Source organism: Passer montanus, unplaced genomic scaffold, assembly GCF_014805655.1.
Source record: "Passer montanus isolate IOZ18808 unplaced genomic scaffold, ASM1480565v1 scaffold52, whole genome shotgun sequence".
Lineage (NCBI taxonomy): Eukaryota > Metazoa > Chordata > Aves > Passeriformes > Passeridae > Passer > Passer montanus.
Window position 1 is genome coordinate 3,525,675 of NW_024370152.1, and position 12,437 is coordinate 3,538,111.

The 12,437-nt window shown below is 39.5% G+C and overlaps 1 protein-coding gene across 1 annotated transcript; it reads left to right on the top strand.

The window, feature by feature from the left end:
* Positions 1–1,792: 1,792 nt before the first annotated feature.
* MINAR2 (membrane integral NOTCH2 associated receptor 2) lies at positions 1,793–11,102 on the top strand. Its single transcript, XM_039724194.1, has 3 exons — positions 1,793–1,957; positions 9,849–10,094; positions 10,923–11,102. Exons 1-3 carry the CDS (start codon positions 1,793–1,795, stop codon positions 11,100–11,102), a joined length of 591 nt encoding a protein of 196 aa, XP_039580128.1.
* Positions 11,103–12,437: the final 1,335 nt, after the last annotated feature.

Sequence of the window (12,437 nt, forward strand, 5' to 3'; positions counted from 1 at the left end):
AAAATTTTGTGGCTTCTGAAGGAGCAGAAGAATGAACTGCAGAAAGCAGCAGGTTGTAAACTGTCTCCCTAAAAAGCATCTTGTTCCTGTCCTTTTCAAACAAAGTGGTAGATCCTGGGGTTGGGAGAGGTCTGACTTAATAAGATACCTATTATGTTCTTATGTCCAATGGCGTAGTATTGGTATGTAAACTCACACACGCACAGAAAACGTCTTATGCTACAGTAGCACAGAAAAGCCCTGTGTTTCTAGAGATGCTGGAAATCCTATGTTTTAGAAGTCTTGGTTTCATATACCCATGCATTTTAGAACAGAAATTATTACTTTCTGAGTTATTACTGCACAGGGAAAAAGTGAGAACTATATGTCATGGTAAATCCAAAACACCAGCTTCATGGTAATCCCTAGGGTTGCACCACTGGAAAGGTGCATTAGTGTTTCAGGGCTTCATTAAACTGGGGAGACCTAGTTGTAAATGTAGCACCAGAATCCCCAGAAGCATACACATTTCCTCAGAAGCACAGTCACTACTGTCTATGTGGCTGCTCACAGATACTTATTTGAGCATCTACTTGAAAGGTGGCATATTAATAATTTTAAACAGATATGCTTTAAAATAATCTCCAATAATTACATGCAAAGAAACATCATGAGCTCTTTAAGTAAATAACAGGTTTAACTTATATGTATATCCAACTATTCATTTTTACTTTAGGATTTTAAAATGTTTTCCTATTTTTATTTAGTTTCTATATTTCAGCTATTTTCTGTGTGGTAAATAGATTGGTTTGATTCTGTGTCTAAGTACAGAGCTAAATTTTTTGTGATGCTCTAATTCTCAGCACAAATTTGATTCAAAAAAGGTTTTCCTGGATTTCAAGCAATGACCTTTCAAAAGCTTATCCTCTGTAGCAATTTCATCTAAATGAAACATATGCTAGAAGAACATACATATTTTAAGAAAAGGTTAAAATAAAATGACGAGGCTGCTTTTGCTAGTCATACATAGATGCCATAATGAGAAGGGGAATTTCATTAGCTGAAAGTCAAAAGGACTTAAGACTCATAAAATGATGATGAAAATATCGAATCTCAGAATAAAATAATAAAAGGAATGGGACTGAGACCATACTGTTCAAGTCAGTTACAGTGAATTTTTCCACGGATTTGAATGGGAGCAGAATCAATTCCCTGAAAACTTCTGTTATCAATTACTTGAAACAATCTAATATTTCCCAGGGTCAAGAAGAATTTACTGTGAAAGAAATCCCTGATCCTAAAAAAAGTGCATGTCGTAGCTGTTGTGGTAAATGGTACCAACCCACACAGCACAATGGAGCCTCTTGGTACTGCTGCAGAAGAGGAAGACTTGCTTTGACGGGAAGCTGCTTCTAATTTTCTCGGGGGAAAAAAATGTTACTTTGAAGTATTGTAGGCTTGACATTTTTGGCAGATAACTTGAGGAAGTGCTGGTATGCATTTAAGTGTCTTATGCATCTACTCACTGGTACTCAGTTAGTTTTAATGAGCACATATGTATCTATCAAAATAGACCTTGAACCTGAAAACTTAAGCCAGGCACTTACAGAAACTTGTCCTATCTGCTCTGCCACTTCTAAACAATCTTTTATCGTTGGTAGATGATATAAGTGAGCCTGATACCAAACAGGGGTCAGATACAGTTTCAGGAAACTGTCGTATCCTTCTTCACGTCATTAATAATAGAAAGAGCGTGCACAGCCAGGAAGCAGAAGCTTGGGCTGTTTTCATTATTACTCTACAGCATAGAAACATGGACCTCTCCGTTTTGCCAAACAACAACCATCCTGATAAATTCCTGCAACTGGAGGTTAAATCTTTAGTGAAAAGCTCTGCCTTTCTACCAGCCAACTGGGCAAAATTCCCGGAAGCAGCTTTACCTGGAGTGCAGCGGTGGCACAACAGGATCTATTTACAGGTAAGGTCTAAAAGAGGCTGACACTTTCCTGATTTTTCTACCTTGTTTTAAGGATCAGGAGAAAAATTACATGATGTTGACAGATCAGCTGTAGTTTCAGCTTCCTGCATCTCTTAATCGGCATCATTAATATTCCTGTGTATTTTCCCATGGACATCAGCAAGGATCAGGCTCCATGAGAAGAGTTACTCTTTTCCAGGGGCTCCACTGACTTTATTTTGGTGTATTAGGATTTCTATTGCTCTTTGTAACATTTTCATTGCATTTTGCGTAAAGTCTACTGAAGGCCACTTAATTGTACTAAAGGTGTGTGTGGAATATGCTCTCTGAAGTAAGAAAAGCCCCAGATTTAAAACTGAAAGTGAAGAAGTCATATCCCTTAAACTTGATGAAAAGGCACATTAGAGGGACATGAGAGATTCTTGCTACAAATATATATATCTACATAGTGCACCATAACTTCCTTTTTATTTTCCTTATATTTTTTCCCTCATTCAACTTTTGCCTTCCTAGCATTCTGAAAGACAACTGTTGAAAGTGTGAAACATGCTGACTGCATTAATCCAGGTTATTATATGGGTAGCAGCAGTTTCTTGGTAAAAATGTAAATGTGCACTGCCTAGCAGAGGCCCTGGAGCTGGCGGAGGAGAAGTTCATGTCTGGATCAGCAGCAGTACAGCTGCATCAGCTCACACCCCTCTGGGCCCCACTTGCTGCTCCACAGTGCTCCTTCCCTGCTGCCCGGGGAGCCCCTCGCCTTTCCCCACCCCTAGCATGAGCAAAAGCTCCAAGGTCTGGTTCTTGTCAAGGGATGGAGACATACATAAGTGGTTGGGGGTGAGGGGAGTGATGGAGAAGGGTCTACATTCTCAGGATCCTTAGTGTGGGGGTCTGATTCCCCAGGGAAACGAGGAGTAGGAGCCAAAAAAGCTTGAACCTGGGGGAAGGGAGGAGAATGATGCTGAAAGTCTCCTACAGCTACTTCCTGTTGCACTTTTCCCTTTTCAGACATTTCTCCCCATCAGCTCTCTAAACCCCTTTGCTCCCTCCCAGAGTCCATTCCAGTCCTCTTCCAACTGAAAAAGTCCGTCCCCCGTGACACCCGCTTCCACGCTCCCCCCTTCCTTTCCCTAGCTTCTTCCCTACTCCAGGCACCCTTCCCTCTGCCTACTCCACTGCCTCCAGTCACTCTGTTCGTGTTGTATAATCTTTGCTGGCGGCTCCCCAAGGAAAGCTGGGGCGGGGAACACGCGGTCGCCCGTAGTGTCCCATGCAAACAGCCCTAACCAAGGGACGGAGCCTGAAGGATCCCAAACTATAGGGTATGGTGCAATGCTGGCCTCACCCCCTCCCCCATCTGAGCCCCTCTGTTATGCAGGAGGGAGGCAGCCACACACAGAGCCTCCTCCGCAGCAGGGATCCTTCTCCCCATTGTTGTCAATCAGGACGCACTGTCACTGAGCCAGGGCTGCAGAGCTGCGGGAGGATTAAAAATGTGTAGAGAGCCCTGTGCTTTTTGACTTGTGCTTTTTTTTTTTTTTTTTTTTTTTTTTTTCCCACGCCACCACCAGCGAGAGGGTTTTCCTGGAACTCTGTGTCCCAGCCCGGGATGGCTGTTACAAAGGAAATGTCTGTACTCACCAAGACTCCAAAAATGGAGTTTGCAAAGTGGTATATTTTATAAGTGTTAAACCTAGGATACAATCTATACTTTTTAGTGTAATCATTAGAGAATTCAAGCTGTCCAGATAAAAATCCATTGTGCCATTCTCTCTCCCTTAGGAGCTTGCCTTATTTTTCTCCTTTTGCTGACAATCAAAGAAAGGGAAAAGTCATGATGAGTTTCAGACATTAGAAGAAACATGATGGCACAGTGGAGAACTAATGATGCAGGAATAACATATTTCACTTTAAGATGAGAGAGATAATGGGGTTAGGGATTATTTAATTCAGAAATGGAAAAAGGGGAGATGGGAGGAGGAGGAGAGAGAGAATTAATTTCAGAACATGTGTGCACGATCTAAAGATTCCTAAAATCATTAAACCTTAGAGTAGTTTAAATTCCCTCTTTAGAAGTTAATATTCTCTGAAGAAACTAATGCTACTCAGGTCTCCCTATGCAAAGTGACTGCTCAGTGGTATGCTTGTGGTCTCTTCCAAACTTTTATTATGAGATCAATTAAATTCAAAAGCACTGAAGTCCTTATGTGTTTTCTCCACCTTTAAGTTTTAAAATTTGTTTCCATTATAAAAAGCAGCTTCATGTAATGACAAAAACCTGCTGATCTTTCTCCTCACTTTTCTCTTTGGTATCAGGCAAATTGAACAGCTTCTCAGCTTAGCATGTACTTTCATAGTCTACTTTGACTAAAACAAACCATAAAGCAGTCGTGGAATTTTGGCCCTTCCTTGTGAAAAACAGCATAAAAAGCACAGACTTTCTCCTGCAAATGTATCACTGCTGACCACATTCTAGTCTCCCTGACAATTTCCAGTCCTGCTGGAGTCTCTGCCCCACAATATGTTTTAATGCCCAGCACACACCAGATGATAAATGCTCCATATCTGTTTCTCATGCATGTCTCCCGTGTAGTCAGCCTGGTAGTTTTCTGCAGTTCTCAAGACTTCTCTTTCTTGTTTATATTTCCCTTTCCCCCCACTATTTTTGGAAGACAGCAGAGAGCATTCAGTCTTAGCAGCATGATACTTCTTGGCATGGTGGTTTTTTGGCTTTACGTATGAGTTAATGCCTGTGTCCTGTCCTTGCTTGTTTCTCAGTATACCAGGACAAGAGGGTTTTTTAAAATCTGTAAGTTAGGTGCCGGGTTAGAATCCCTTCTTTGTCCCCTGGCTCATACATGCATTACGTATTTCCACTCTCTCCCTTATTCTTCCCTAGACATCTGCAACTGGCCACAAGAAGAGCCAGCTGCAAGGTTTGCAGGAGCTTTGGTCTGAGGCTGTACAAAAGTTTTTATATAATGCACTCACAGCCCTGCAGAACTGCATTGCCAGTGACAGATAAAACACCTTTCTAAACTAAACAATTCATTAGAAGAAGTAGTGTCAACAATGCTCAATTAAAATAGTCCATATGAATATTCACTTTTGTCTAAATATCCCTGTCACTTTGGCTGAAGAGTTTGTAACCATCTACTGCTCTCTTTCCTGCCCATGTCAGGTGGCTTTTCAGTTTTGCAGTACCTGAGGCTGCCTTAATGTCTCTGACCAGTAATCCAGATCCCCTTCATTTCCTTCATTAAGAAAACTTTCATTTCTAGAATCATAGAAAGGTTTGAGTTGGAAGGGACCTTACAGGTCATCTGGTGCCAACTCCTCTACCATAGGCAGAGATGTCTTCCACTTGAGCAGGTGTCTTCAAAGCCCCAGTCAGCCTGGCTTTGAACACTGTCAGGGATAAGGCATTCACAACTTCTCCGGGCAACCTGTTTAACTGTCTCACCATCCTCACAGAGAAGAATGTCAACCTTATAGCAAACTTAAACCTTCCTTCTTTCACTTAAAACTTCCTTCAGTTTAAAGCCATTTCCTTTGTCCTATTGTAAAAATTCTCTCTTCAACTTTCTTGTCAGACATCTGTATGTACTAGAAGGGTGCTACCTGGTCTCCCTGTAGCCCTCTCTTCCCCATGCTGAACAATACTAGCTTGCACAAATAGGACAGGTGCTTCAACCCTCTGATCATCTTCGCAGCCTTGTCCGGATCTGCTCGGGCTTCTCAGAAACCTACCCTACTGTATTTCTTATCGCCTTATGCACCTTTGGTTAATCCTTGCCTTCCCAACTGCTTTTCCATTGTATCTCCTATGAGATGTGATTTGTTGAATGAAGCTCTCAAGTGCTAATATTCTTCATAACAAAAGAGCTTTTAACTTTCCAAATGTCTAGCAATACTTATACAGTTAATACACCTACCACAGGTATTCTTAGCTACACCCTAGAAGTCTGTTTGCCTTCAAAATAGTTCACTACATCAGAAAAGTGTCCTTATGAGTGCAAGGAGGGTCCTCCACAATCTGTTACAAGGTTTGTGCACAATAGAAGGTTATCGTGTTAAACAAACGACTGTCAAATATAATGACCACCCTTCTAGTCACTTTCATTAGGATTGAGAAGGCTGTTATGAAACAAATCCTGTAGAATTTGGTGGCTGTAAGTTTCTGTAGGACTGCCTTAGTTTAAACTTCTATTTGTAGCTGACCATCAACAGCATTTCTTTTCCTGAGCATAATTGCCAACATCAAGTGGTAACTAGGGCTGGCCATGGGAACAGAGAAGCTAGTTCTATCTGGCAGAAAAGAAAGAAAAGCTTGAGTTCCAGGAAGTATATTTCCTTAATTTTTTTATCTGTCTCTTTGTTCTCTTCTTTCAGGTAGATGGGCTTGAAATCAAGGTCTAGCCTTAACTGTTGATGTCCTGGGCTTGATGGGTGATACCTCATATCACAGGTTAAGAAAATAATGGTTAGGCTTTTGAGTTGTTTTAGTGCTATCAACAACAACAGAAGTGGAAACAGAAGGATGAAGTCAAGATAAAAATATGATTAAAATGTTTCCTAGTAATAAATATTTTAAGTTAATAAATATTTATAATTATAAAGATTATAATTATAAATTATAATTTTAGTTATGTGTATTGAAAGGTATGCATAATTTGCATTATAAAATAATCAGCAAGAAAAAAACATGGAATAGTTGAGCACATGTTGACACAGTAATGGAAGTAACATCAGCCCTTTATAGGTCTCTGGGCTTTTCCCAGAATGCTAGTACTTGTATGTGACAGTTCTCTAGGTCTGTCCAAAAGGAACATACTTTTCATAGTGAAAAGGGGTTATTAACCAGTTATAAGAGTGTTCTTGCTCATGAGCTACATGTAGATCAAACACATTATGTGTTTGCAAAGTTGAGCACTTTTCAGCTTGTAAAATAAGCATTTCACAAATGTATTTCATCTACAATTTTCAGTGTTCTCCATAACTACTGCTTCTTTGAGTATTCACTGTTTGCTCCTTCCATTCAGTGAATAATAATATAAATTGCCTTTAATTTGTTCTGTTCCAGTCTCATTCACACAGTCTTCTTATATTCAGTGTATATAGTATGAATTCTGTAATGGATATTGATATTTACATTTATGATATTTTTCTTTCTTTGAACATTTGCTGCATAAGTCAGAGTCTGTGACAAAGCTTGGGATGTGTTTTGAATCTTAAAAGAAAATGTAAAAATGTAGCTTTTACAATAATTAATACTAGCAAGCATATTTTTGTTTTCTAATCTTTCTCTGCTTCTAGAAATTCATATGTTTAATGCAATATTGCTCATATTTCTTTTTATGATATCTTAGTCTTAAAATTTTTGGGGCTTGCATGTGATTCCAGTTTCCATCCTTAATTTTCCCTAACTAGTCTGAAGGACATATCTATCTCAGAAATTTTACAATCAAGCATCAGCTGTAATCAAGTACATTCTCCCAATTAGTTTGTCACTTTGATGTCTGTTCTCTAAAAGTTCTGCAAACTATATCCTACCCCAAACTCTGGTTCAGCTCTCATGATAAAACCTGGTTGCCCCTCCCAAGCTTTTCCCTCTCTATATCTGCTCCAAGCCACCACACTTGCCTCATACCCATGAGAAGAAGGTACTTCACACAGTAGGGGGAAAAAGTTTCACTACAAAGCAGTTTTTATGAACAAATTTTTGCATCATGCCATCTATTCCAAGTTTTGGAGAATTTTATGGGAAACAGCTTTAAAAATTACTGTCAAGTCACATTCTTTTCACAACATTTTAGCCTAGGGAGACCAATCAACCCCTGGTGAGACAGTTCGCGTTCTTCAACAAAATGTTCTCCAAGTTCAACTATTTAGCAAGCCTGAGGGAAGAGTCATTAAGGTCAATGACAAATCTTAAATAAGAAATAAAGCAAATAAAATAAAATGCAGTCAGAAAGAAAAGGCAGTTAAAAACACCAGCTCAGCTGAAATCTGACCAGTACAGCCCAGAGGGCTTCAGTGCCAGCTGTAACTGCAATGCAGAGAGTAATATTATCAGGGGATGTGTGGAGGCTAAGGAACAACATGTGGAAATTATGAACTAACAGAAGGATGGGAGGTCATTGAGGATCCACCCGCCTACTAATGGCAATTATTGATGGGAAACATGCTTAGTCACTTCTGCATGATTTAGTGATAGGAATGCCAGCATGATGCTTCCTCCTAGAGTTTCTTAGGCAAAGTCTGTTGTTTTCTCTTCTCCACCTTCACTTTCTGAAGGAAATCTGTCATTATACTTCCTTCCACACCTACCTGCCTCAGACTGATCTGTACCAATTTATACATGCACACATGACACTGCAGTCATGAAGCAGGTGATGACACACACATCTGATTTCCGCTGAAAATTTATTCACCCGCCCCACAAAGTGGGCAGAAAATTACTCAAGCAGAAGAAGCCAACAGTTTGCTATCTTAGGGACCTTCACTGTCTTGATGAGGCATCCAAGCAGTTCCCAAAGCCAGTGTGCAGGAGGTCAGATACCCTGAGCTCCCACCAGAAAGGTGTAAGGAGAAGCACTACATGCCCCTAGCCCTTTTGCAGCGGAAAGTACCATCCAGCCTGAGGTACCTTAACATCTGGAGATCTCAGTAAAAGTGAAAAATTCAGGGAAAGTCTTCCTTACATGGAAGTAAATTTCTCAGGACCCAGCTTCTTCACTGGTTGTTTACTACATGCACTTAACCTTAGTGCACGGTGCAGGAGGTGCTGCCCACACCTTTGTGATTTCTGAGAGCAGGAGAGAGGTGGGGATTGCCCCTTCCCAACATACCTGACACAGGGCCACTGGGTCAGGTCAAGGCTTCCCTTGACTCAACAAAAAGTTCCTAAAGATAAAAGTACTTATGAGGAGGGATGAATATACTCTGTATTGGTTCTAAAATCCTAAGAGATGGGAGACGTGTTAGTGTAAGACAAAGGCTCTGCAAAAACGCAGGCAGCTCTTAGGTAGCTGACACACTGTGGTACCACAGATTAGTACCAGGTTAATTGAAAGTCTTGGGAACAGAAGGTTGGGATGAATCTTGAATAGCTTGGACTAGAGAGTCTGATTGCATTTCTCCAGGCAATGACAAATTGAAAAGTATCGTAACTACTATTTTACAGACCCCTAAAGAGGCCCTTATTGCTCTTTTGAGAGGCAGCTTGTGATTTCTCAAAAACTATGATTCCACCAGGGCTGTTCTTCTTCCTCCCTTGACACCCACATGTTTTAAAAGGTCTTATTTAACAGCTTTTGTTACAGGGAGAGTGCTCAGATATTTAATTACCTGTGAATGCTGACAGTGTCCTCAGCCTAATGAAGAGCCTCTTCATATCCCGACACAGATCTAGCATTCAAGAGTGTGAACAGACCTGTGTCACACCCCTTCTGTCAGAGATGCATTTCCAGTTGAAGTTGTCATTTACACACCATTGCCCCTGTGATCATTCTTCTTTGTCCTTACATCTTTGCTCCTGCATCATGCATCCATGGCTTCCACCAGAGCTATAATGTTCTACTGCAGCTCTCCATAGCACTGTGTCACTAAAGCAGAAGCCTTCTTCCAGCAGGCATTATAATGTCAGTTCACATTTGCAAAAGAACTTAATGTTCAGATTTTACCCACCTGCTTTCCTCAGAAGGAAGAAATCTGTCCAGAGTGGGCAGTCAGGATCCCTCACTGTAGAAGTTTGCCAGAAGGAGAAAAATGGTTGCATGTTCAGTTCTAAAATTATTCTGCTACATTATGATTGATAATTCTGGAAGGAGGCCTGTATTGTAGGTAATGCAAATGAAAGCCAGGTTCTGATCTAACTTGTATCTTACAGAGAGAAAAGAGAACTGTCACTGAGCTGCCAGGCTTAGACTTGAACAGGGTCAGTCAAGAAATAATAGACAAATCCCTGGGGAAACACATTACTCCCATCACCTTGAAATCCACAATCAAGAGCAACCCATTGTACAGTGATATCCATGTGGATGATGACTGGGAGAAGAAGAAAAAGACCCCTTCCTGGACTGTGCAAGACTATGACAGACAGTCACTGCACTCTAACTTGGCCAGCCACATCAAGGTAATTGGCTGTTTTGCTGAGTTTGAGCAAGTGAACTGCTGTGAGCTGTGTGGTGCGTGCATAAACCACTGTGCAGCCCTCTTGGATCTTTAGGTGGGATTACAGAAGTAAATATGCAGATATTTTCTGGTACAGACACGACACTAACATGAGTCTGATCAGGAAAGAAGTCTATGTATCTGGTAAGATTCCAGGAATTTAAATTTTACAGTACATGACCTCTGACTAGAGAAACTCTTAAACCACAATGCTGTACAACTCAGCTTCCCTGTTTACATAGGCAAGAGCTACAAATGTGGCCCTTAAATACTATATAGTCACTTTATAACTGTTCATAGCAAAATTTTGTCATCAAATTACATATGCTTTTCTCAGCCTCATCCACACAATACAGATCCTGCCTTCCTGTGGATTGGCACAAATAACTTCTGGGATTACTTTTGTTTTAGTTTTGTTTTATTTTGTTTTGTTTTGTTTTTTGCTGTTCCATTTTTTTGAAAAGGGAGTCAGAAATGTGTTTATCCAGCATGACATTTCTTCTTGAGAAGACAACATGGTTTGTTCTGGGTTTTTAAACACATTTCAATGGCTGGTGTCCTACTTTTGGTTCCTGGATGAAAAGTGTGGTTTTAATTTTCCCCAGTGGAACATTTGCAGCATCTGGAAAGTAGCACAACCTAGATTCAAATGAAAGTGCCTTGCATATGTGTTGTGATATCTTAAATTCATTAATCAGTGTCTGATGATAGCCAAAATACTTCTGGCTATGTTCTAATGACTTTGTGTGTAAAAGAGAGAAACTGATTTCATTTTCTGACTTTCTTCTAGGAAAATCCTAATGATCTACAGTTCTGGATGGGGGATATTTATACTCCTGGGTATGATACCTTGTTAAAAAAGAAGGAGCGGGAAAAAAAACATTCAAAATATTGCCGAATCATTCTGCTCATGGTACTAGCCATTTGCATTCTAATTACTGTAATCACACTTAGTATTTTACTTACTTAGCTTAGCCAAATGATGATGAAATTTTTTTCAATAAATATTTTTTTTGAACTATTTCCTTCTCTGGTTTTATTTGAATTCAATTTTTTTTGGTCACAAACACAATTTATTTCTTCAAAATATTCCTGTACAGCACAAGGAATTGACCCTGAAAAGAGACAAATATTCTGTGCATGGCTGAATGTCTCCTTACAGGTATAATTTAAAAAGGAAACTATACTCTAGCTTTTTTAGTGCCTTCTTTGGTCTAGTGATTTAAGTCAGTATGTGTGGTATGTTACATATAGTGTGTATAGAGAACCAGCTGGCTATTTGTTCTAATAAACATCTACCATCCTCTTTATCTTTTTATGATAGCTATTTTTAGAATATAGAAAAGCATTATAAAGCATCATTCAAGATATCACAAAGAATTATAAAACAAAAATTAACACATTACTTAGCCACAGAGTGCATTGCTGCAATGATGTAACACATAGTAAAAGCCAGCCTAAACACATAAATATTTTCTTACAATTTTTCAGAGAAGAAAAAGAGAAAATCGATCACTGAGTTTCTAACAAAAAAATTCCATAACCTGTGACAAAGTTCTTCTATCACTAGGTCATATTCTTTCAACATATTTCTGTCATCCCAAAAGATGGAATGACAATATTTTTTCTTCCAACAAAATCTGTGGAGTACAGGAGTATAAACTGGAATTAATACACCTTAAAAATATTAAAGTTATATAATCAGGCTGTAAAAAAGGCTCTTGGTAAATTAAAAGAACAAAATGAAATGTTTAGAGCACACAGACTGTTAAGTTAATACACCTCAGAATAATTCAGGAGAATCATAAAACATGAGATAAAATTACAAAATAAAAAGTGAGTGAACAGGGAGACAAGAACTTCAAGTAATTATTTCCTTTTCGAAAAGTTACTCTGGGTGCTGCAAAACCTTTATATAACTGTGTTTGGTATTTAAGGAGCTATGAATACTATGGAGATACGGATTTCCCTTTTGAAAGAGTATCTCCAGATGCACGTAATCTGGAGAGTCGAGGTTATACCAGGTCTGCTTCTTATCCCACAAAAAATGCTTTGGATTAGTCAGGAATAGAACTAAGGTCCCCTCCAAATTCTAGAATGCGCTCTACCTACAGCAGGTTTACAGTGCTTTAACTCATGTCAAGATGAATCCACCTTTGGACAAGTGTATTTCATTCCTTCCTTCTCATCTGGTCCATGATTGATTCTTTTGTGCGCTGTAACTTCTTGGACCCTACTCTAGTTTGTACTATAACTAGTGTGAAGATTCAACCTAAAAAAAATTCAAGCTAAAAAAGCTTACTGC

Coding starts and splice junctions, on each gene's coding strand:
- MINAR2 (XM_039724194.1), top strand. CDS start 1,793: ATGGACCTCTCCGTTTTGCCAAACAACAACCATCCTGATAAATTCCTG. Junction 1,958..9,848: donor ACAACAGGATCTATTTACAG/GTAAGGTCTAAA, acceptor TGTATCTTACAG/AGAGAAAAGAGAACTGTCAC. Junction 10,095..10,922: donor ACTTGGCCAGCCACATCAAG/GTAATTGGCTGT, acceptor ACTTTCTTCTAG/GAAAATCCTAATGATCTACA.